Genomic DNA, 26,252 nt, shown 5'->3' on the forward strand with positions numbered 1-26,252 from the left:
TCATCGAGAAGAGGGCTCACTTGATCTTGTGACTCGAAAAACCGTCTTCGAAGAAAAACAACTTGTAATACTCCAAGCCCAACACTAGATGGCAGACTTATGCAAAGCATGTGTACCTGCAGCTACGCATGCCATCGAACATATATATATATATTCACTGAAAAACAAAGGTTGGAGGGACGTTCTAGTGTTATAGTCAGGTTCTGAATTTACATGCACAAAACCAGAGTCATTTCAAGTAACTGTAACTCGTACCCCAAGGTAACTATTACTAACACCCCACCATGCAGTTTTCTCATCAATAATTGTATTGCAAATGTTGCAGTGATAATTTCTATGATGCAATAGAAGATACCATCAATGATGTAATGTGTGGAGCTGTGCATGGCGAGGGCGTGAGTGATAGTTTCCCTGGGGCAGAAGCGGAGAGTGTCCTCCCCCCAGGGGGCTGAGGTAGACTAAAGAGGGAGACAACTGTCCTAGACAGGCTCAGCCTGTGGTGTGTGATGTTAGGTGCCCAAGAACCAGCTGAATCAAAGATGACTTAAGAGTACTGGTTCTTTCTAAGCAGTTTGCACCAACAGAAAGGGTAGAAATCTGGTTATGCTTAGGGCCACAGGCTATAATACGACTTCAAAACGTTTGTTTGAAGGTCATAATCGGCCATAAATTAGATAAAAGGAGAACACCAACAGATGCAGAGCTTTCGGAGTGCGAGCCACCAGCACTGCGTCATCATCATATTACAGGATAGGGAGTGAAGCACCATTCACCCTGGGGACATCAGGTATAATGGTGTTAGATAGGGGCTGAGCTTATTAATATTTAGGATAAACATTAAGGGTGCCAATACACATCCTTGCCTCATGCCTCAGAGGACTGTGATCTCATTGGAGGCTTGGCCATTACGGCCAAAGGTTTTTCTGCCTTTCATATTCTCATGAAGGGAGGCTAGAAAGTGTACAAGTGTTTCATTCATCTGCACAGAAAGAAGTTGTTGTCACCGCTTCGAGTGGTTCACACAATCAAATCCCGAAGACAAATCTATAGAAGCAAGGATAGATGCAAGATACAATTTTGTTTGTTTAGCTATTGTGTACTTGCCAATGATTAGATGTAAGTTCAGGCATTGCTCAATTGTAGCTACACAGTTTCTAAATCCATACTGACAGTTATGTATAACTCTGCCTTGTATTTTGAAAGATATTTCAATGAGTGAGAATAGGACAATTGCAACTAGGATGAGATCGATTGCCTTTTTAAAATATTGAAACAATGGTTGAGGTAGTCCAATATCTCTGTACCGGGGAATGTATGAGATTGTTAAAAACGTTAGCAGTGGGGCCCAAAGTTCAAAGAGTACACTTCATCAGATCTATGGGAACTCAGACTGCCCCGGGTGCCTTCCGACTGGCACTGGAGTCAACAACTTCAGATAATTTAACCCAAATGCCCTGACATTTGTTTCCGAAGATACTCGGCTGCGTGGTTATTAATTTAGCAGACTATATTTTGGAAAAGTAAGCCTTCCATGCCTCACTGGAAATGTGGCAGATAATCGGGGTCGTAGTGTTATTTTTTGTTCTCATGGCAGTTACAGCCCACTGGAAGGCCTTACAGTCCTTCAAAGATGCTGCTTGGGTTAGTGTGTTGCAATGCTGGGTGACCACCTATTTTCAGCTCTTTTCAATAACCACTTTAAACTGCTTACGTAACTCAGTTACTGAGAGTGGATCCTAGGATTAGCAGTTAGTGCCCTGCATAATATTCGATTGGCTGCTGAGCAATCATTATTAAACCACTTAGATACAGTATAGGTGCACCTGGTGGGTTCTACAGCAGCTTTTTCAATGACTGTACAAAGAGCAACAAAAGAGCAACTATTGACACCTGATCTACCTTGTTGGTCAATCAATGCATGATCATCTCCTGATTATCTCTTATTATGGATTCCACTAATTGGACTGGGTGGATTTTCCATATCTATCTAAGGCTATCTGAGGATGACTGCAATTTACTAATCCCATTATCAAGATTAGGTTTGATTCTCAATGGCACAGCCAATGCTGCTTCAATAGGGTTGTGATTGCCAATGGTTGAAGGAATAGTCGCTCCATGCTGTAATATTTTGATGAGGCAGCTGGAGATAAAAATTTGATCAATTACTGATGTGCACCCTGTACCCCTATAAGTAGGCAGTCTAGAATCACTGATACCTTCCACATTGATATTATTATTCAGGTCAAGTGTTGACAAACATACCTCCTGTTCCTTGCCTATATTATCAGCACCCTCTACAGAGTGCTCATCATTGTGTGTGTGTTAACATGCTGGGTCAGCCTGGCATTAAAGTCACCTGGTAGACAAAGATTCACCTGGCGCCCCCTATCAGGGCCTTACCTATCAGTGAATCAATAAATTCAAACAAAACAGGGAACTTAGTGGTTGGTGTATTTACAAAATCATTGTTAGAAAAATTTACCAAATATAGGATCAAATTCCCTGTGAAGAGTACAGCTTGGACATCCTTTACAGGGGTTTTCAAGTCCTGAGCATGACCCCTGTCAACAAATAATCTATGTAGATAACCCCCATGATGCATATCTGAACCAAGAGAGCACAGCGGGCACACAAACACTGAAACCCATCACACACACCAAGGGCCCAAGGTTTCCTGAAGCACAGGGATGCGGAATTCCTATCGCCCGACGCCTGGGACATTTTGTTTGGGATCAAGGGCAACAAGTTTTCATGTTTATTTTGTCCTTGAGACAAGTAGGCCCAACACTCTGCAGCAGAAACCCTTTGGCTGCCACTTTACAGAGAGTGGAACTGTCTGCACTTGAGGTAATGTGTGTCCAAAAGTTAATGCTGTTCGAACTTGTATTTATGGTTCAGTAATTGAAAGCCTTCATTATTAGGGTGAGCGCTGTAAATAAATGTTTTAAGGTCACACTGCACTACTGACAGTGGTTCCAGTACAAAAAAAAAAGGGGAACACACGTTTGGAAAGTATAACAATATGATGCTAAGTATAATGCTCCCAGAATGCTCTCTGATTAGATGCAAACGTTTGCAGAAGCTTGTACACAAGAGAGAAGAGGCTTTGCTTTTAAAATAAAATGTTCAGAAAAAATGCAAGTAGGGAAAAAAGTTTTGCTACCATCACATTTTAGGTACTATTTCTTTGAAGCGTAATTTAGGAAAATGGGTTGGTCCATGCTAGTATTTCCAAAAAATATTCCTAATGGAAAATCAGTGTAACAATTTTCAACAGGATTATGGGAAGCATTAAAATAAACAAACACTGACAAAGCCAACTGATCCAACATTTTTTTGAGAGTCTTATAGTTTCATCAATGTGTGTCTTGTTTTGACATGGCTTTTGTAACAATTTATTGTTGTGGAAGCTGCCAGGCTCTCACCATTGTAACAAACACTGGCAAAAACAAAAAACAAAGAAAAAATTTGAACTCTAAAAGCACACGTTGCCACCACTGGCATAACAAAGGCCCTGCAGCCGCCCTCCATGGCGCCCCGTCAGCACAGCACCTGCCCTGTGTGAGTCTGGAGAGGGGGCCCCTCCATGTTCTTTGCAAAGGGGCACCCTCCAGTTTCATTACGCCACTGATTGCCACTGTAGTTCCTGACACCGAACAAAACTACTTTGTGTGCCAATATGCTCCTTGTGGAAGAGCAGAATGCGATCACTCACAGTAAAGCCAGCTGATAGAGAAATATAAGTTTAATAAAAACAAAATGTCTTTGTTAACGCCGGACCTAATTAGGGACCAAATTCTTTAAGAAAGTCACAAAAGTGCACCCATGGTATATATCATTGAATTAGTGGCTTTCATGAGAAGTATACCAGGAAATCGTACCCCTACAAAATATTTGTGAACTGTATTTTAGCATGGGCAAATATGCATGTGTAGATTGGCTCATGTGAAAATCTATTGAGCGTTTGCAAGTTCATTTCCCCTCAAACCACTTTATTCCCCAGCCCTGGAAGAAGTTCTAATTCTGCCATTGTCAGGAGTAAATTTCCAACCTTTCTTTTTATGGGAAAAGATAAAATCCTTAAAACATGCAAGTTAGTAGGTTTGCAGACTGAAAGGAATTCCAGCCCGGGAACTATTGCTTACTGCTCCCTCCAGCCCCAGTATGCAGATCTGCAGAAAGATGGCAAAATAAGGAAATTGTTACAGTTGAGATTAAAACTGCAAGTATTCAAGCCCTACTATGGTAGTAGCCCTGTCATAATCAGAGAGGCTATTATCAGAGCTCTTACATAATAAGATTTCTGCCATAATGTGTCGCCACACTACATGGCACCAAAGGGACAAGTAGATCATTTTACAGGACAAGTAGATTTAAGAAGCAACCTGTCCCCTGGACAAGTAGATATTTTAATACATTCCACACCCCTGGAAGCAGCAGGGTATTGTGGTTTCTAACAAATAGCTGCCAGTCTGAGAGGTATATCTTATAGCAAAGAGCCACTACTCACTAAGTTCAATAGTTTACAGTTGGTAAAGTAGGGGCAGGAGATCAAGTTGGAACCAAAGTCTGATTGGGTGCTGTCTTAGGACTTACAGCAGCAGGTCCAGGAAGTCAATCAATATCAGTGAGCTCAGAAAGGGCTGCAAATATATTCTTGCACTCAAGAGCTGGCTTGAGCTGTGGGTAACTGCACATGATGGTGGGCATTACTGGTTTATAAAAGAGACCCAGAGGTAATGTAACAATCCCTGAACTGGCATACTTGCCCTCTACATTTGATACATACAATGTATTATTGGAATCTCCTTAGATTCCATAAGATTAAAATGTGTGTCCACAAAGCCAGTGAGTTACCATATTTGCACAACTGTACCCAAGATTCAGACTGACTAGCCCCTTAAGGGCATTACAACAGCTAAAATCAGAACATATGGACACGCTGCCGGAGGCAAGTTTAGTGTCATGTTATTAGGGGCTAGAACAATTCTAACATTGTCCTTTTTCGAAGTGGTCCTTGTGTCGCATTCATCTGTTAGGTTAGAAGTTGGGACATCGTTGGCACTAGGGCGCAAAGCTGCTGCTGCTTCCATAGAAGGCTGCTGTCCACAAGGGCCAGCAAAGAGGATTTCGTCCCGTCAGCTGCTTCTGGGGGTGAATTGCCCCATGAAGCTGCATCGTGCACTCAACAGCAAGTGCAAGCATTAGAGTTGCGATGGGAATAGTTCCCGTGTTTGGCTTCATTCGCAAGCTAGTCAGTTATTTCTCAATGCGATTCAGCCAGTCAGCAATGGGTCTCAATTGTTCTTGCAAAATGGCGGAAGGTTTGCTACAAAGTTCCTCAATACACAGTAGGCCCAAATTAGATTAAAACACCCTCTTTTCTAATTGCGGCCAGACCAAAAGCTGGCTTTTCTTTTTCCGTTTGACAGCCAGTTTTGATGTGACTGAATAATTGCAGCACTTGAAAGGGCAAAGGAATTTTCAGGCATATCCATGGATCTACAACATAAGCTGCGGTGACTGAGGAGTTGCACTCCCTCTCTCGCTCCTGGTTCTCCATTATTTGCATTTGTACTGCAGCTTGCGTCAGCAGATACTGGCCGCTGCTCCAGGGACAGCCTATGCCCAGTTAGCACTATTTTGTGTGATATTACCCCCACAGTGCTCTCTAACTTACTGTCAATGGTAGTTACTCTACATGGGGCAGTAGCAGGGCAAGAAGCTTTACGTTAGCCCATAGCAAGTAACTGAAGTGTCACTCACCCAAGAGCTCAAGTAAAACAGCTGCTAAATCCATGAAAGAGGGATGTCCCAGCCTCATCCAGATTCTGATGGGGGGAGACTGGCCCGCTCTTGGTCCCTTCTTCGCATGCGCAGGCACCCGGGCGTATCCTGCACTACGGGCTGCTTGTCTGGCTATATGGCATTCGTGACTGCTCCTCTGGCCTTGTGGGTTGCTGGGGGATGAAGTCCCACTCCAGCCAATGTGCAAATAAGCAAAGTATCAGTGCGGGCAGGAAACAGGCTGTTAAGGTGTCCTGTGCTGCGAGCTGTCCATGCAGCTTTATGGCATTCATAACCCTGTCTCTAGCCTTGTGGCTTCCTGGGGGACGAAGTCCTACCCCAGCCAAGGTGCAAATAAGCAAAGTATCAGAGCAAGCAGTATACAAGCTGTCAAGGTGTCCCTTGCTCCGAGCTGTCCATGCAGCTATATGGCATTCATAACCCCGCCTCTGGCATCGTGTGTTGCTGGGGGACAAAGTCCCACCCTAGCCGAAGTGCAAATATGCAAAGTATCAGTGCGGGCGCTATACGTGCTGTCAAGGCGTCTCGCACTGCAGGCTGTCCGTATGGCCCCTGCCTCTGGCCTCGTGGGTTGCTGGGAGAGGAAGTCCGAGCCCAACTGATGTGCAAATAAGTAAAGCATCAGTGTGGACAGGAAAAAGGCTATCAAGTCGCCTCTGGCCTTGTGAGTTGCTGGGGGACGAAGTCCCACCCCAGCTGATGTGAAAATAAGCAAGGCATCAGTGCGGGCAGGAAACAGGCTGTCAAGGCATCCCACCCTGTGGGTGCTCCGTGCAGCTATATGGCATATGTGACCCGCCTCTGGCCTAGACGGTTGCTGGGGAACAAAGTCCCACCCCAGCCGATGTGCTAATAAGCAAAGTATCAGTGCTGGCAGTTATAACAGGCAGAGTTAATTATAAATTGTGCCCCACCATGCACTAATTACCTCACATATTACATCAGTCATGACATTCTATGATATAATTTATTACATCACTGATGACATCTCAAATGATCTCACTGATGACATAATCCAAGCTACTTTTGTACACATCACTCTATAATAGATTAAGGTATTAGAGGTTTGAACGTGAGTACGAAATACCTCAGAATAATGTAAAGCATGATTAATGTCGTCATACATACAGCCCTTTAGGTGAAGCAAGCTTCTGTTATGTGCAGCACTGAGGCTATACTATACACTTCATTGGTAACCAAGATCATGGTAACAATCAACCACACATAGATGGGTAACTAGGACTGTACACTGTGTTCAATCTGTATACAACTGTTCAGATAAAATCAACTTCCTCCAGACACTCAAGCACTGTTACGAGTACCATCCTTCTACAGACAGCCTTTACCTTGTATCAAACCCTACACAGTTAGCGAACCTCTTTTGAGAAATGAAGAGGACATGATTAAAAATTGGTACTATAAACAGTATGTACCCTATACAGAGCCCTTACTCTGTACCACACTGTTTGCAGACAGCCAAGTTCTGATGAGGAATATACCAGATTATTAAATAGCATCTTCTAGGAACAGTGTTCACTCTATACCTATCCCTCTCCAGAGAAAGACTACTCATTGTAAACAACCAAGGCCTGAAGGTGCTAAGGGTCATACTACCTACATCCTTTTACTCTGCAGAAAATGTTATAGATAGATCATTTTTGGCAGCTTATCTAGCACATGTACGTAGGTAACACCTGGTGCACACAGTCGTCTTTTCTAAATAGAAATTATTATGCTGAGACGATTACCTTAAAACATTAAAGGGTGCTTACAATATTTAGTATTTACTACATTAAGTCACTGCACTGTTAGAAACGTTTTTTAACCTTAATTTTTTTAAGTGAATTTCTATGTTTTGTTTTTTAAATGTAAAGCAAAATATAATAACAATTCCTAACTGTAACATAATTTTAACCTTTTTTTAAAGTGAATTTCTAGTTTGTTTTTTTTAACATAAAGTAATATTTTATGACAGTATGTAAAGCCAGCCCCCTGTTGTGCATGGCCTTTGGTTGTATGCAGTGGGGGGTTGCCTGCAAAGCCTGGCCTGCAGCAGGCACTCCAGAGGCAGCCAAACCCACGTTGTGGTCACGCACGGCCTTTGGTCATGACAGTGTGGGGTTGGCTCAGGCCCTAGCTTGCAGCCAGACCTTTTGTCCAACCCCCTGCAGGCTGCCAACCCCATGCTGCGCACTGCCTTTGGTTGTGTGTGACGGGGTTAGCCGAAGATCCTGGCATCCCTAGTGGTCTTTAAGGAGAGGGGGCGCACAGTACCTTTCCTGAGCCACTAGTGACCCTGAGGATCCCATCCTTTTGGGCCAAACCATATATGTTAGCGGGAGGTGGGCACACAGACCCCTCCCCAAGCCAATATTGGACCCGGAGGCCCCCCATCTCATGTTGCCAAAAGATATTAAGGAGAGGGGGAGCACAGCTTCCCTCCCTGAGCTTTATTAGGCTCCAGGGACCCTATCTGCAGGGTCTGAATTGAACAAAAAAAGGGGAGTGGGGTCATGCAGCTCCCCCAACCTTCTTAGGCCCCAGGGATCCCATCACCTGGGATTGAATTCTAAAGGGAATGGGGCATGTGCCCCCCCCCTCCCGCCAGCCTTATTAGGCACCGGAGAAGCCATCCCCTTGAGGCAAAAACAATTAAACGGGGAGGAAGGCAGCGGGCCTACCCACCCAAGCCTTATTTGGCCCAGGGGACCCCATCTCCTGAGGCCAAATTCCAAAATTAAGGAGAGGGGGCATGTGGCGCACCTCCCTGAGCCTTATTGGGCCCCTGGGACACCATCCCGTGGGGCCAAATTCCAATAAAAAGGGGACAGGGACCATGTGGCACCCCTCCCTATGCCTTTAGAGGCACCAGGGACTTCACCCCCAGGGCCAAATCAATTAAAAAGGGGATTGGGCTGCAGGATACTTCCCCATGCCTTATTCAAATAAAAAAGGGAGGGGCCTCTCACTCTGACCCTTCATAGGCCCCGGGGAACACATCCTGTTTGTTATTTAAAAGAGAAGGGGGCCTCGCAGCCCCGCTCCCTGAGACTTTTCGGGCTCCAGGAACTCCATCTCCCAGGGCCAGAGGTGGGTGCCCTGGTGCCGGTCCAGGGCACCCACAAACCATATGTTGGGGACGGAGGCAAGAGGCCCAGAGCCATTGGAGTCAGCATTGCTCCTGCCTAGACGGAGCAACTATTTATGCTTGCTCCCTTCAGGTGGGAGCAATATCTCAATCTGGGCAGGAGCAATAACTCCCGGGTGTGGGCTCCCCAGGAGAGCGTGCCTGAGCTGGCAGTAGGGGGTTGGGTCCCCCTGGCCTTTACTGGCTCAAGGAGGGGGGGGGCAGGTTGGTCCCCATCCCTTTAAAATTAATCTTGGCATTGAGGGATGTGGGGCTGTGTGCCGCCGGGGCCCAAAATGGGCTCAAGGAGGGGGTGGGGGCTCTAATTATGCCCTCTCCCCAAATATTAATTTTTTTAAATGACTAGCCACCATTTTGGGTTTTCTTCTTTTCCTGCGTGAACCCACAGGATTGCTCTAAAAATGCCAGATTTTAAAAAAAATATTTAGGCTTGAGGGGTCCCTTTTGCCCCTCCCTCTCACCCCACCAACAGAGTCTAGTGGAGGCATAGAATCTCTAGTCTGCCCCTTATACAATTTTTTATTTTTTATTTTTAAACTTCAGGGCAGGTGACTAACTCCCTGGGTCCTGTAATAGCTGCCAGCAACATTTTTCTCATGTTGCTGGCAGCCATTCAGAGTGCTTGCTCTTGTGGGAGTCTATCTGCATGAACGAATTGGCCCAAGGGAAAAAAAGCTCCCTGGGCCAATCAGAATGCTCTATTTTTTAATTGGCGCTCCTGCAAGACTCTCGGGGGCCCAACTGTGCCAATATACAAATATTTTTTAACCATCATTTCTCAAAAACTACTAAACGGATATACACCAAATCACAAAAAGAACAATCTATGGAACAAATTCTAGCTGCCTGACAAATTTGGTGTAATTCCCTCAGCTGTTTTTGTGGGAGCATCGCTTAAAGAAGTCTATGCAAAATGCATGGGGAAATTTGCTTTTAAGACCCCCCCCCCTCTTTTTTTCTTGGCCCCACTTAATGGTATACCGCAAACCTTTACAGAAAGGAACTGAGGTGAATTTGCTATTTTTATTTGGAAGATTTTGTGAAGATTTTCCAAAAGGCATCAAAGTTATTAGCAAACAAAAAACGAATAGCATATGGAAAAGCATATATATATGTGTTTTTCACTTAAAAAAAACAAAGGTTACAGGGACGTTATAGTTGGGCTCATATTTTAAATGTACAAAACCATAGAAATTCACCTGTTGCAGTTAGAGTTATCGCAAGTAACCATAACTTGTGCTCTAAGGTAACTATAAAACTCACGCCTCTGCCATGCACAGGTTTGTCGTCCAAAGTTTTACTACAAATATTACACTGATATTATCAAAGATGTTATCAAAGATGTCATGAGTGCCGTAATTTGTAGGGTAATTAGCAGTGCATGGCGAGGGTGTGAGTTAAAGTTACCTTGGGGCACAAGTTATAGTTACTTGAGATGGGAAACTATAGCAGGTGAATTTCTATGGTTTTGTACGTTTAAAATGGGAGTGTAACTATGACATCCCTGAAACCTTTTAGTTTTTAAGTGAATTTCTATGTTTTTTTTTTTTTATTCTATTTCCTAACTTTAACGATCCCGTAACCTTTGTTTTTTTTCTGTGAATTTCTATGGTTTTATTAACAGTGTAATTTTCATCACAGCAAATTACAGCACTCGTGACATCTTTGATAAAATCAGTGATAATGTTATTGTGACATCTGGGGAAAAATGCATGGCGAGGGGTGTGAGTTACAGTTACCTGAGTGAGTTATAGTTATTTGAAATAACTCTGTAACAGGTGAATTTCTATGGTTTTGTATATTTACAATTTAAGCCTAACTATAACGTCCCTACAGCCTGTTTTTTTTATTAACTTTCTATGTTTTTTTTAAATTCAATTTCCTAAATCTAAAGTCCTATAACATTTTGTTTTTTCAGTGATATATTTTTTACTGCCCAGAGTGTTTCATCTGAAATTGTTTGCTAAATCACTGGACCAGCCTAATGTTAAAGGAAAACTCAGTCCTTCCTTAAGCCAAATAAATAAACCTATTCCTTTCTGAAACCAAATAAATAAACGGTTACTCTGAAGATTACGAAAAACATCACAGGGCTGAATTCAGCATGATTGAATTAGATCTGTGCACCTTTCGAGTAGACTCTTCGGGGAGTGCTAAAGTTATCAGAGCAAACAATTGTCTATGAATGTACATTTCAAGTTAGGATGTACGTGTGCATGAATGCCTCGGTGTAAGTGTGTGCCTGCAGTAAGCAATATCACGTTTGCACTCCGTCTTTGGCAAGGAATTAATTTCTTAGTTGCTGGGAGTACAAGAAGAGGTAAACGCACCATTATTCTTATGCTATTCTTGGCGCAGCTCTGGTCTTGTACTTCTCCCATCCCACACCTAATAAGTGCAATATCTGGCTTTTTTCAAGACATTTTAAGCAGATGTAAGCACAAAGGGAACTTATTTGTATTGTTCAAACTAGTGAACCTCTTTTGAAATTATCTTATTTGTGGCCATGGATGAGCAAGAGGTTGGGCCTAGTTGAAAATCCCTCAAAGATATTTAACGAGGATGAAAAGTTACAAAGTATTCAATTCAACAAGTGCAAACACAAATATCTGCATTACACCATAGGCGAATAAAACAAAAGCAAAGGATATTTTTGTAGTGTTTTGCCCTCCTGAACTCCTCAATTATATTCCGGGCGTACTTCACCATATCTCTGATTGCTTCCGGCTTGGGAGGCTCATTCATTTTTCGGATTTCCATTTTAGCAGCATCCTGGGGTGAGCAGAAAACATTTATAGTTAAGGCCCGTAAAAGAAAAACATTCCAGTAAACCACAAAGTTTTGTAAAGCAATGTACATAGGGACTTCTTTCACTGTAACACTAAAACGTACCACTACAATGTTGCAGCCACAGAACTCAGAAAGGAGAGCTTGTCACATGGAAATGTTATAGAATCTTTTGATGGACTGAAGCCTTCAGCAACCACGAACCCAAACACTTAGTCCTTATCATTTTCTTGGATACACAAGGTCAGTGTAATGCAGTTTGAAGATGTTTTGATGAGATTCTAGCCTGAACAGTAATATTTTGCACAAAGAATTCCATCTTCCACACAGAAACCTGTGATGTTTTCTTGCAAATGGGATATGAATGATGCACCCTGTACTCTGACAGTGCGCCTTTTGCAGCTGGGTGGGATGAGGGTCTGGTTAAGGACGACCATCATGAATGTCTCTTTCCAGATCCATTTGTTGGCTACCCTAAAAGTAGGAACTGGTCTGAATCCCTGCTCTGGGCCTTTCTTTCACTCTGGAAAGTAACAAAAGTAAATCCCTTTCCTTTTCCAAGGCGAAGGAACAAACTCCACTCCGTGTGCCTGCATTAGCTGGTTAATTTCTTTCTGCACCTGCTGATATTGAAATCAGCAAAACTGTTTTGGTAGAATAGCAGGTGAAGGTGTAACCTGATGGCATCACCATCTTGCGCAATATTCAGCCCCATCATTCTTACATGGTATTCGTTCACTCTTCGAGATCGTGAGTTAAACTCCTCCCGCCAGTGAGGGCAGAGGTATGGAAAGAGGACTAAGGAAAGCAAGGTCTATAGCAGTGATTTTCCCTGAAGTTGGGAGACTTGCTGACCTTCTCTGTCTTCGAGTTACCTCCACTGATGACATCACTGCTTTGGCTGATGTGGCTGCTGCTGGTAGTAAGTGGGCTGGCCACTTTGTTGCTCGTACCTATAGCATCCCACCCTGACGTGATGGCTATAGATTTCTTACTTTTTTCATTTCAATGACTTTCACTGTCTTGGTCTCAGCCTTCAACTTAAGTAGCTCTTTGGCAAGCTAGAGAAGGTGAGGCAAAAATAATAAGTGTGTGCATTGGATCCTCTGGCAGACCCTGAACATATCAGCTGCAAGAAGAGACATGAATGAGCTTCAACAACCACCATTATTCCTGATAGGCTAGACACTGTGGGCTAAAATATGTTTGCCACATTTGTCATGTCAAAAAGGATGGCCAGCAATTCAACTCAGGTAGGCTGATATCTCATATCTATGAGAATCCATTGGTAAATTCACTGACAACCTTCCAAAAGAAAAGAGGCCATGCCATTGGGAAACGCTTGCAGAAGGGTTTTCTTCATTAAATCATTGCCTACTGCAGATTTTCCTATTTTTCTAGGTCATTACCATTATTCTCAGGATCAACCTCATTTAAACATCATGGCTTCACCTTACCACCCTAAAGACAATTCTTATGAAAGTAGGATCCTGGTCTGTTGCCCTGCACTTCCTGATAATGTGGGATGGCATCCGTTCTGAGGTATAAAGCATGCATTCTTGGCATCTGAACAGTGTGAAAAGACGACAGGAGGAGCAGGGTGGGTATACATCTGACTCTGCCCTCCGGCACGAACCAATTTACGACGGATAACCTAGAGGCCCAACAGAAGGACTGTGATCCGTGCTTTGCCAGAGCTGGAAACTTTTGTCTGGACTGAAAAAAAGTTATCTCTGTCGGTGACCAGAGTGCCAAGTTCAGACACTCTGTAGTTCACTTAGTTAAATCCCCAGAACAAAAGATATGTTACAAAAATACTTTACAAATTATTATTTTTTTAAACCCAAAAAGGGTTATTTTTATAACCATCTGTACTGGGTCAAAAATAGATAAAAAAATGTTATGATGCCATGTCTGTCCCTAATTGTTGGCCGTGCACAGCATGGGTGGGCTGCAGTGCCTGGTGTCCACACCCTGCACCCATCCTCCCACTGAGGTTAGCCAATATCTTACCTGGAAGGATGGGAGAAACAGCCCAGAGTCACCACTTTTAAACACTGGCTATAAAGGAATCAAAATAAGAATGTAGGGTCTGGATCGTAGAAAAACCACTGCCTTCTGTTTGCTACTGTTAAGACAAGAAAACAGAAGCCCTCATGTAAGGGAAAAAAATGAGAATATTTTCTACATCTGGAAGACAGAGTAGCGTACAGAAGACGAATGGGGAGGCTTGACGCTTGTCCTACATAAATGTGAGCACAGGAGCACATTGCACATCCTGTGTTGTCAGCCGTGACCACTATGTTCACAGTCAGCTGTGAACACTTTCTTGGATTTTTATAGGTACTGGCATTGTGGCAAGACAGATGCTGTACCTTAGGCATGCAATTCTTTTTATCAAACCCTGTTGGAGGATATTCAGGTGGACTCGAAGGTACCCTGGTGAAACCCTGGACTGAGTGTCTTCTTGGAGTGATCTCTGGTCGGAGCAGAGCTAAATGTCACACCTTGAAGTTTCTTTGGGATGAGCTTTATTACTGAGCAAGTTTTGAGTGCTGGTTCGTGCCCTGGTAGAAAAGGAACTGCTAGCAATGACCTGGTTTCAAGGGTCAATCTCCATTTGTTTGGACGAAATGTTTATTGCCCGTTTGGGTGTTTGAAGGGGGGGGGGGCTGTGAAAGTAATGGATTATTCAACTGAGACTTGGAAGGACTCTTCTGTTTGCAAGTGGCGAACTCTTGTACCATCCAAAGGGCAAATACCAAAGACTCATTTATTTAAAATAACCAGGTAGAAAGAAGGCTGGGTGTGTGAAGTCTGATGAGTGTTCTAGCCCTCGGTACGTCAGACTACAAGAGTACAAGTTTGCTTTGGAGAACAGACTTTCATGAATGGCATTATTTGAAGTTAGTCACGGGAGCCATAGACTGATCAAAAAGTCAAGAATGGAACTCAGAAGAACAACAAATTGTGCAAGACATGTTATGCTTCAAGCATTTAAAGAAGAGGACTGAGGAACCAACATGCATATACGAGGCGGCGAGACCTGCAGCTTTAAGCACACATCTTGTCATCACTTGCAACTTTCTAACCTGTTCTTGACAAGAGATGTTTTTGTCCACCGACCTGAAGCCAGGACATCTCATGAGTCAAAAAGATATATGGGTGCTTTCACCAGTAGTTCACTAAATCACCAGCATAATTCAGATGTGGAGTGAGTGCTCCAAAGCATGAACAAAGGAAATCACTCTTAGCCACAAAAAAGTCCCCACATAACACGAAGAAAAAGGAGTTAGATGATCCTATATCCTTGAGACTGAAACACACTCATAAGATGCTGCGATTTTAATCTGAAGCATGTGTCTGGAAGCAATGTAAAGGCTCCCAATAATAGGTCTGTAGTTCTGCCTTTTGTCATAAGCTATTCCAGTTTTTCATTTGTCAATGCCAGCATCATACCTGGGTGAAAACACATCGAGATTCCAGGAAGTGAGTGATTTAGTTCATCTTGCAAAATGTGTCCCCCCCAGACTGCACCTGCACAAGAACAACTACAAGCAAAATTGGAATCCAAATGATCATCACTTAGACCAACGTAGATCAACTGCCAACAAAGAACTTCAAAGGCGTCTGAATGTAAAGACCATGCAGACATGCACAATTTCCTTAATCTATTTAATGAGTTTTGGTTGTTAAAAAGTGACAGGTTACTTTTCTTGAAGTCAGTGCCTCCCTTGCGCATAAAAAGGGCTTACCATGTTAGTATAGTATAGGAAACTCTAGAAGGTGTGAATAATTTTCCTATGCAGTGGTCTGATTAATCATAGAGCCCGAGCTCGAGTTCACCTCACAAAACACTGGCCCAGGAGGTGTATTTGTAATGTGTTCTGACGCTACAGTACGTTTACCTGTGCAAAGTACTCTGGAGGTGAGAAAGTGCACTTCACTTTTGGAATCTGAATGTAAAATGGGAAATGTTTTTGAAATCTACATTTGATAGGACAGCTGTGCTAGAATTTCCTAATCACGTGGCCTTCATGAAATGCAGCGTGGAAACGTTTTAAACAGGTGTATAGGAACACATTAAGACACTGCTTGGTGTCACATAATCTCTCTGATTTTATAGATTTTCCACAGAACAGAAGCACTGTCATAAGTGTCTGTGTTGACAACTAAGTGCTGATGCTGAGCATGGAAAAACCACCAGCTCAAATTAAGTACTACAGTAATAACTGATTAGGGGCATAACACAGGCCCTAGCAGCCCCTCCTGGCATGGAGGGTCGCCAAGTCCTCGGAGGGCCCTCTATTTAGCCAAAGGTTCAGCAATATCTGTGTTATGTAGGAGACACAGGGGGCCCTCCTTCCATTTTGCAGGGCTGCCCCTCAATTTTGCGTTATGCCACTGGGTCTTGGTAGACTTCAGTTGCAGCAGCACCAACAGATGCTTCAAGAACTGAATTGTGGTATGGCTCAAGGTCAAGTGGTTGCTTTTGTCAGAAGACTTACAACGCCTTTTTGCGTGGAACGTTTGTATACAACTTGCTGTAAAAATCAACTGTACTCTCCCCCAATCACAGCAAAGAGCCAAGTGGAAAGTTAGGGAAAAATGAATAAAATGGATGACATAAACGCTTGCGTGGGTGTGGGAGGGAGTGTGTGGGTGAATGTGTTTGTAAACGTTTGGCAGAAGTGTTTGGCAAAAGCGAGTGGAGAGTGGTGGCACTGTGTGTGGGAATGGGTGTTTCATCGGAATGTGTGTGGTGTGTGGCAAGGTAGTAGTGAGTTGGGGAGTTTGTGCGTGTGTTTTCTTTCTTCTTGCCTTTGCTTTTGTTGTGCACTCCTTGCACTCGCAGCTGAAGAAATAAGAGTCCTTCAGCCTGTCGTTTCTATCTTCCGTTGGATACAAAAGGTCGATGTAGCTGGTAAAAATCTGAAAAACAAAGCACAGTTATTAGGTGAAGCAGACATTGAACAACGGGATGGCTGAAGCAGTAGACACCCCTTTAAAAATGGTTTTAAAAAATGCATGCAAAGCGTCCAAAATAAAAATATAATTTGGTGTAGGTGCTTATTTCACTGCAGTATTTAATCAACAGTATTTCCCAACAGTGACCTGTTTTTCGTCTCTTTAGACCTGGGACGCAACCATGCAACTCTACCTTCCGCCCAAAAAAACATAATGAAAATGTCACTTACCCAGTGTACATCTGTTCGTGGCATCAGTCGCAGTAGATTCGCATGTTCTGCAATAGCTCGCCATCTGGTGTTGGGCCGGAGTGTTACAAGTTGTTTTTCTTCGAAGAAGTCTTTCGAGTCACGGGACCGAGTGACTCCTCCTTTTGTCTCCATTGCGCATGGGCGTCGACTCCATCTTCGATTGTTTTTCCCCGCAGAGGGTGAGGTAGGAGTTGAATTGTAGTAATAGTGCCCATGCAATGGAGTGACTAAGTATGCACCTATTTAAGGTTGAGATGATACATATATAAATAATTGAAGGTAACTTCCAAACTGCTACAGGCTCCCGGGGAGGCGGGTGGGCACATGCGAATCTACTGCGACTGATGCCACGAACAGATGTACACTGGGTAAGTGACATTTTCAGTTCGATGGCATCTGTCGCTGTAGATACGCATGTTCTGCATAGACTAGTAAGCAGTTATTTCCCCAAAAGCGGTGGATCAGCCTGTAGGAGTGGAAGTAGTCTGAAATAATGTTCTTAATACGGCTTGACCTACTGTGGCTTGTTGTGCGGATAACACGTCTACACAGTAGTGCTTGGTGAATGTGTGAGGCGTAGACCATGTGGCTGCCTTACATATTTCTTGCATTGGGATGTTTCCTAGAAAGGCCATGGTAGCACCTTTCTTTCTGGTTGAGTGTGCCCTTGGTGTAATGGGCAGCTGTCGTTTAGCTTTAAGGTAGCAGATTTGGATGCATTTAACTATCCATCTGGCTATACCTTGTTTTGAAATTGGGTTTCCTGCGTGAGGTTTTTGAAATGCAATAAAGAGTTGTTTAGTCTTTCTGATGTTTTTTGTTCTGTCAATGTAATACATCAATGCTCTTTTGACATCTAATGTATGTAGTGCCCTTTCAGCTACGGTATCTGGCTGTGGAAAGAACACTGGAAGTTCCACTGTTTGATTTAGATGGAACGGTGAAATAACCTTTGGCAAAAATTTAGGATTGGTCCTTAGGACGACTTTATTTTTGTGTAGTTGTATAAAAGGTTCCTGTATAGTAAACGCCTGAATCTCGCTTACTCTTCTCAGGGAAGTAATGGCGATGAGAAATGCCACCTTCCAGGTTAGGAACTGTATGTCGCAGGAGTGCATGGGTTCAAAAGGTGGACCCATAAGTCTAGTTAGGACAACATTTAGGTTCCATGAAGGAACAGGTGGTGTTCTTGGTGGTATAATTCTCCTAAGGCCCTCCATGAATGCTTTAATGACTGGTATTTTATATAGGGAAGTTGAATAGGTAGTCTGCAGGTATGCAGATATTGCTGCAAGGTGAATCTTAATGGAAGAGAAAGCTAGGTTAGATTTTTGTAAGTGAAGCAAGTAACCCACTACATGTTCTGGAGTTGTGTGTAATGGTTGTATTTGATTAATATGGCAGTAGCAAACAAACCTCTTCCATTTACTTGCATAGCAGTGCCTGGTGGATGGCCTTCTTGCTTGTTTTATGACTTCCATACATTCTTGGGTAAGTTGTAAGTGCCCGAATTCTAGGATTTCAGGAGCCAGATTGCTAGATTCAGCGATGCTGGATCTGGGTGTCTGATCTTTTGGTTGTGCTGTGTCAACAGATCTGGCCTGTTGGGCAATTTGATGCAGGGTACCACTGATAGGTCTAGCAGCGTTGTGTACCAGGGTTGCCTTGCCCAAGTTGGTGCTATCAATATGAGTTTGAGTTTGCTTTGACTGAGTTTGTTTACCAGGTAAGGAAGGAGAGGGAGAGGAGGAAAAGCGTAAGCAAATATCCCTGACCAGTTCATCCATAGGGCATTGCCTTGGGATTGTTTGTGTGGGTACCTGGATGCGAAGTTTTGGCATTTTGCGTTCTCCCTTGTCGCAAACAAGTCTATCTGAGGTGTTCCCCAGAGTTTGAAATAAGTGTTCAGAATTTGGGGGTGAATTTCCCATTCGTGGACCTGTTGGTGATCTCGAGAGAGATTGTCTGCGAGTTGATTTTGTATCCCTGGTATAAACTGTGCAATTAGGCGAATTTGGTTGTGAATTGCCCAATGCCAAATTTTTTGTGCTAGCAGGCTTAACTGCGTGGAGTGCGTCCCTCCCTGCTTGTTTAGATAATACATTGTTGTCATGTTGTCTGTTTTGACGAGAATGTATTTGTGAACTATTATTGGTTGGAAAGCTTTTAGTGCTTGAAAAACTGCTAGAAGTTCTAGGTGATTGATATGCAGTTTTGTTTGATGTACGTTCCATTGTCCTTGTATGCTGTGTTGATCGAGGTGTGCTCCCCACCCTGTCATGGAAGCATCTGTTGTTATTACGTATTGTGGCACTGGGTCTTGGAAAGGCCGCCCCTTGTTTAAATTTATGTTGTTCCACCACAGAAGCGAGAGGTAAGTTTGGCGGTCTATTAACACCAGATCTAGAAGGTGACCCTGTGCTTGAGACCACTGTGATGCTAGGCATTGTTGTAAGGGCCTCATGTGCAGTCTTGCGTTTGGGACAATGGCTATGCATGATGACATCATGGCTAGGAGTTGTAATACCATCTTTGCCTGTATCTTTTGTGTTGGATACATGCGTTGTATGATGGTGTTGAAATTTTGAATTCTTTGTGGACTTGGAGTGGCTACTCCCTTTGATGTGTCTATTATGGCTCCCAGGTATTGTTGTACCTTGCGTGGCAGAATTTTGGATTTTGTGAAATTGACGGTGAACCCGAGTTTGAAGAGGGTTTGTATGATCTGATTTGTGTGATTTGAGCACTGTATGAACGAATGGGCCTTGATTAGCCAGTCGTCCAAATATGGGAACACATGTATTTGCTGCCTTCTTATGTGTGCAGCGACTACCGCTAGACATTTGGTAAAGACTCTTGGTGCGGTTGTTAATCCGAAAGGCAGTACCTTGAATTGGTAATGTATTCCTTTGAATACAAACCTTAGGTATTTCCTGTGCGATGGGTGTATTGGTATATGGAAATAAGCATCCTTGAGGTCTAAAGTTGCCATGTAGTCGTGTAGTTTTAGCAATGGCAATACTTCTTGTAGTGTGACCATGTGGAAGTGGTCTGATTTGATGAAAGTGTTCACTACTCTGAGGTCTAGGATTGGTCTCAGCGTTTTGTCCTTCTTTGGTATCAGAAAGTACAGTGAGTAAACTCCTGTGTTTATTTGTGTGTTTGGCACTAATTCGATTGCATTCTTTTGCAATAGTGCCTGCACTTCTATCTCCAGGAGATTGGAATGGTGTGTTGTTAAATTTTGTGCTTTTGGTGGTATGTTTGGAGGGAATTGTAGAAATTCTATGCAATAACCATGTTGGATAATTGCTAGAACCCAAGTGTCTGTAGTGATTTCCTCCCATGCTTTGTAATAATGACCTATTCTTCCCCCCACTGGTGTTGTGTGGAGGGGGTGAGTGACATGTGAGTCATTGTTTAGTAGTAGGGGTTTTGGGGCTTTGAAATCTCCCTCTATTTCTAGGGAATTGCCCTCCTCTATATTGTCCCCGAAAACCTCCTCTATACTGTCCCTGGTAAGTGGACGGTGTTGCTTGTGAGGTGCTGGCTTGTGTGCTTTGACCCCGAAACCCCCCTCGAAAGGGCGTTTTACGGAATGTGCTGTAATTCCCTCTGCTCTGCGGGGAGTAGAGTGCGCCCATGGCTTTGGCAGTGTCCGTATCTTTTTTGAGTTTCTCAATCGCTGTGTCCACTTCTGGACCGAACAGTTCTTTTTCATTAAAAGGCATATTGAGAACTGCTTGTTGAATCTCTGGTTTAAATCCAGACGTTCGGAGCCATGCATGCCGTCTGATAGTTACAGATGTATTAATTGTCCGTGCAGCTGTATCTGCAGCGTCCATGGAGGAACGTATCTGGTTGTTGGAGATGGTCTGTCCCTCCTCAACCACTTGTTTCGCCCTATTTTGGAAGTCCTTGGGCAGATGTTCAATGAGATGTTGCATCTCGTCCCAGTGGGCTCTGTCATAGCGCGCAAGTAGTGCCTGGGAGTTCGCGATGCGCCACTGGTTTGCAGCTTGTGCTGCGACTCTTTTACCAGCTGCATCGAACTTGCGGCTTTCTTTATCTGGGGGTGGTGCATCTCCAGATGTGTGAGAGTTGGCCCTTTTCCTAGCTGCTCCTACAACAACAGAGTCTGGTGGCAGCTGTGTAGTGATGAAAGCCGGGTCCGTAGGAGGCGGCTTATACTTCTTTTCCACCCTTGGTGTGATTGCCCTACTTTTGACCGGCTCCTTAAATATGTCTTTTGCGTGCCGGAGCATACCAGGGAGCATAGGCAGGCTTTGGTAGGAGCTGTGGGTGGAGGAGAGTGTGTTGAACAAGAAATCATCCTCGACCTGTTCTGAGTGGAGGCTTACGTTATGAAATTGTGCTGCTCTAGCCACCACCTGAGAGTACGCGGTGCTGTCTTCTGGTGGAGATGGCTTTGTAGGGTAGGCCTCCGGGCTGTTATCTGACACTGGGGCGTCGTATAGGTCCCATGCGTCCTGATCTTGGTCACCCTGGCTCATGGTGGTGTGAGCTGGGGAGTGAGATGGAGTTTGTGCTGGTGAAACGTTAATCACGGGCGGAGGAGAGGGTGGTGGTGTAATTCTTTTAACCACTTTTGGTTGTGGTGCTTGTTCCGTCTGGAACTCCAACCTTCTCTTTCTCCTAATGGGGGGAAGGGTGCTTATTTTTCCTGTCCCCTGCTGAATGAAGATACGCTTTTGCGTATGGTCCACATCAGTTGCTTGTAGCTCTTCCTCAAACCTATGCTTTTGCATTTGGGAGGTTAGCGAGTGCTCTTCTGTATAAGAGCCTGAAGCTGGGTCGCTTGCAGTTTGTTTCGGCGTCGAAACTTTGTCTGCGTGTTTTTTCGGCTCCGAGGTGACTTTTTTCATTTTCGGGGCCGAAACCTCTCGGCGTCGATCTGTTTCGGTGCCGCTGTCTCGGCGTCGAGCCGTGTCCACACCGGCATCTCGGTGTCGAGGCTTGTCTCCAGCACTTTCTCGGTCCCGAGAAGGCTGCGTGCCGGTGTCTCGACCGGAGTCGGACGATCTCGGCACTGTTTTGGCCTTTTTCGGTGCCGACGGTCGGTCACCGAATTTATGGGTGGAGCCATGGCCTGGTGGCAGTGGCGTCCCCTGGGCCTTGTAAATGTTTCTTTGTGTGGTTTTCGACGTCTTACTCACGGTTTGTGTGTCGTCGAATCCTTCGGAGTCTGAGTCTTGGATCGAGAAGGTACCTTCTTCTTCCTGTTCCTCGAACTCCCGTTGGGCTGTCGGTGCGGACGCCATTTGAAGTCTTCTGGCTCGACGGTCTCGGAGTGTTTTTCGGGACCGGAACGCACGACAGGCCTCGCAGGTGTCTTCGCTGTGCTCAGGTGACAGGCACAGGTTGCAGACCAAGTGTTGGTCTGTGTAGGGGTATTTATTGTGGCATTTGGGGCAGAAACGAAACGGGGTCCGTTCCATCGGCGTTGTTCAGCACGCGGTCGGGCCGACCAGGCCCCGACGGAGGATCGAAAAACTACCCCGAAGGGCACCGGAGCTCTTCGATCTTCGATGCGGTGTGAAATCTAAGTACGCCGATCCCGAACGCAACAATACCGACGAAAATCTTCCGAAATTAGCTAATTTTCCGTTCCGAAACTCGGAGCGACAGGAACACGTCCGAACCCGATGGCGGAAAAAAAACAATCGAAGATGGAGTCGACGCCCATGCGCAATGGAGACAAAAGGAGGAGTCACTCGGTCCCGTGACTCGAAAGACTTCTTCGAAGAAAAACAACTTGTAACACTCCGGCCCAACACCAGATGGCGAGCTATTGCAGAACATGCGTATCTACAGCGACAGATGCCATCGAACATAAAGTTATCTCTAGGGATGGCCAGGGGCTGTACACGTTTTTCATTGCTCAGCTCTTGCCCCTTCCTATATGAACAACCCTCAATTTACACAATCCTGTTTTGTTTGTGTCACTCTGCATGTCACGCCTTATCTCTGTATGCGTCCCGATCACTACTCAAACTATTGCACGCCGCACAAAAGCAAAACACAGCAAATCACAGAAATATCCCCTGTAAACTCTAGTGAAAATATTAGACTTCAGTTTACACTAGGACAATGAAACGTTTCAAAAAGAAAATATTATGACAGACAATGGGTGCATCTTTTGCGCTTTCACTTTCCAGTTGTTGAACTTTCTCCCCTCCCCCCAGCAGTCAGGGCTGACATCATCAATAGTGACGTGCATTAGATGAAGATGATGATTTATACAGGAAGAATAGTCACGGGTGAATAGCGCGCCTTGCTGTGAAAATTAGTGGGTCCCGGGCCCACAAAATAAATGAAATAATGACGAAGGCAAAGGTATGGAAGTATCATGCATAACTGGCCACTGGCACGCGCGACGTGCGCCCGGGCTCTTTTATTCATAGGATCACGTGACCGGTGAGCCTGTGTTGGGTGTCTGTGGGGATGGGCCTAAGGCCACCCCTCAGGGAGGGACAGAACTAGTTATGTGTCCAGCAGGACATTACATGCTGAGCCATAACTCTCCACCAGCCTCTTGCTTTCCAAGTGTAAACAAGCCGCACACAAAGCTTCTGTGGATGTAACCTAGGCTCTTCTCTGCAAGATGCCAACGACTAAAGAAACAGCTGGGACTTCCTGTTCTTCCAGTATCGTTTATTGTCACTCTTCAAGATGGCAAGCACACCACAGGACAAGACCAAGACACCTTTCCATGGAGGGTTAAGCTGCCGCTGCTGTCTGCAGTTGGCACGCACGGCCAGGAGATGGCGCCACAGGCCGCGCAACCATACGAGGCAACAGCTGGGAAAACAAGATAATTCGCCGTAATGTGCTGCTGGATTCCACAGCTTGTCCAAGTTTGTCTAAGAGGGATATCTGTTTAATGTCTAAAGTCAGATTAAGCATTCATCAAGATGCAAAACGCTTAGCAGGCTTAGTCAAAGGCGACACTGCACACTCTGCTGAAGCCTGCCAGAGAGATATCCCATGTCACGCAGGAAGCCCTGGCAGAAAGTGTGCCTTGTCCTGCACTGCAGCGCGAGGCAAACGCAGATTACACGATCCTGGGTGCAGTACACTTGGTCACCTTTGTCATGTATTCTTTATCTGCTCTTTACATGCGCTGTTGTGCATTGTTCTTCCTCATTTTTCAACATTCAACTAGATGTTTATTCTTCTTTCCACCGCCACTACATCGCCGTCCTTTCTTTTTGCAAAAGCCTCTCGTTGCCTCTAGTTTTAGAGATGAAAACAAGCGCCTCTTCTGTACCCCCAGTGCGCTATCTGTCCCTTTGCTGAGCTGCAATCTACACCGGGGCTTCCACAGTTGTCCAAAGTGATTAGCATGACAGACAATAAATACTACGTTTAAATCTTAACCATAAAGGCACAGGGTCCCGAGGAGAAATGCTCCTCGACAGAAAGGCAGCGCAGCTTCTGTAATTCTTTTTTATTTAAATATGTATTCATGCAGTCTTATATAGCCTACAAGATCACAGCACTGTGCAGAGGCGCGAAGTATCAACACAATAACAGAACACGAACAAAGGCTCACACAGGAGCCCACTGCAGGTGCGCAGGGGCAGCGGAGAATACAGGGCACGAGGCTCCACTGGGGGCTGGGCCTGAAGGCCCTGAGAAGGAGGGGCTCGGAAGGGAGAACACAATAAACTGGGAGCATTGTTTTACCTAAAAGCCGAAAGGAGTAGAAGTTAGTGCGCTGAAGGAGGAGTATTCTATGTACAAGATGTGCGGATCCAAGGAACACGTATTAGGAATGTCCAAGTGAAACGAAGCATATTTAAATAAGTCCTGAGTGGAAGTAGGAACAGTAACAGATGTACGACCATTTTGTTTTCTGCGACTTGCAAATTGCGAGTCGTAATACAAAATGTACAACAGTGTCAACCGCACGTCTTGCGACTCGCAAATGGGTCGCAAGGGACCTGTCTCATTAACATTCATGAGGCAGGTCGTAATGTTTCACCCATTTGGGAATGGCCGCACTTACAGGGTTGGTGGCCTGTTGGGGTTAGAAGAACACCATTTCTGTGACTGCTTTTGAAAAAAGCGTTTTTTTTTTAATGCAGCCTGTTTTCGTTAAAGGAAAATGGGCTGCATTTCAAAAATAAAAATGAAACGCTTCAGTTTCAACTTTTCAGAGTAGGCAGTGGTCCAAAAATGTTGGTACTCACATTAACAAAGGGGAAGGGGTCCCTTGTGGACCCCTTCTCATTTGCGAATGGGTTACCATCAATTTCAAACTGGTGGTAGCTGCGATTGCTTTGTAACCGCATTCACGGTCACAAAACAATCTTACATGGGCCTCCTAGTCACAATTAGGAAGGGACGCCCTTGGCACGCCTCTTCCTAATAGCGAGTTGCAATCCCTATCTTGTTAGTCAGTAACAGGTTACCAACTCGCAAAATAGGGATGATACATGCGACAAGGCCATTTTGTAGTCGCAAAAGGCAGATGTCGCCATTTCCGACCACAAAATAGCTTTGTATATCTGGCCCCAGCTCTGTTTCAAATCCTGCCAACCATTTGGTGGTGCCTAAAGCACCACAAGCAATTCACCTCAAGCAAGTATCTTGACTCTTCTTCAGGGGACAGCCCTGCCAGAAATCTCAGACCATGGTCATACACACAAACAGAAGACTGCTGAGACATGCCAACCGTCACAAAAAAGGCTGCAATGACACCGAAAGGAAACAGTAGTGTCTAGTCAATTGCTACAGCCTTGCAAACATCTTAAGAATGCACAGATAAATCCTACGGGGTAACTGGGCCAGGATGGACAACAACAAACAGCAAAGTGATGGATGGAATGCTTAAATTAATCTCACCAAAGGTGAATCCTCATGCCGCATTGTAGCTCAGTCAAGGATTGTTCGTGTTCCCGTATGGAGGAGACCGGTCTTGGCAGTTGAGACTGGACTGACTAACTACTAGAGCAGGACAAAGACTGGTCTGCATATTTCTGGTCTCTGTCTGGAGTGGCACAATGGGCAAAAAATGCTGTACTGGAATGCGGTCTAGCTAATTACCAGTAATAAAGATTAATTCAAGCAGTCCACCCATCTCTTTTTACTTTTCTAGAATAAAAATTGGCAACACAACTTAAGCATCCAGATGGAAAATAGATCTTAGGAAGGAAATGTTGACCCGCCTTAGCACCTTATGATCTGAACAAATCCTGAGATAGTGAGTTAACTCTACACACTCCAGAGTATGTCACCTTGGCCAGGATGTTGAGTGAGCTAGC

General features: G+C 44.5%; 1 protein-coding gene across 1 annotated transcript in view; it reads right to left on the bottom strand.

Moving 5' to 3' along the window:
• The window catches only part of SMYD2 (SET and MYND domain containing 2), a 203,154-nt gene that overhangs the window by 34,999 nt on the left and 141,903 nt on the right, over positions 1-26,252 (bottom strand). Inside the window, exons 8-9 of the mRNA XM_069233900.1 lie at positions 16,565-16,675; positions 11,608-11,728 (exon numbers count right to left, since the gene is read on the bottom strand). Coding sequence (XP_069090001.1) covers positions 11,608-11,728; positions 16,565-16,675 — 232 coding nt within the window. The remainder of the gene's footprint in view (positions 1-11,607; positions 11,729-16,564; positions 16,676-26,252) is intronic.

This window comes from Pleurodeles waltl, chromosome 5, assembly GCF_031143425.1.
Source record: "Pleurodeles waltl isolate 20211129_DDA chromosome 5, aPleWal1.hap1.20221129, whole genome shotgun sequence".
In the NCBI taxonomy this organism is placed as follows: Eukaryota; Metazoa; Chordata; class Amphibia; order Caudata; family Salamandridae; genus Pleurodeles; species Pleurodeles waltl.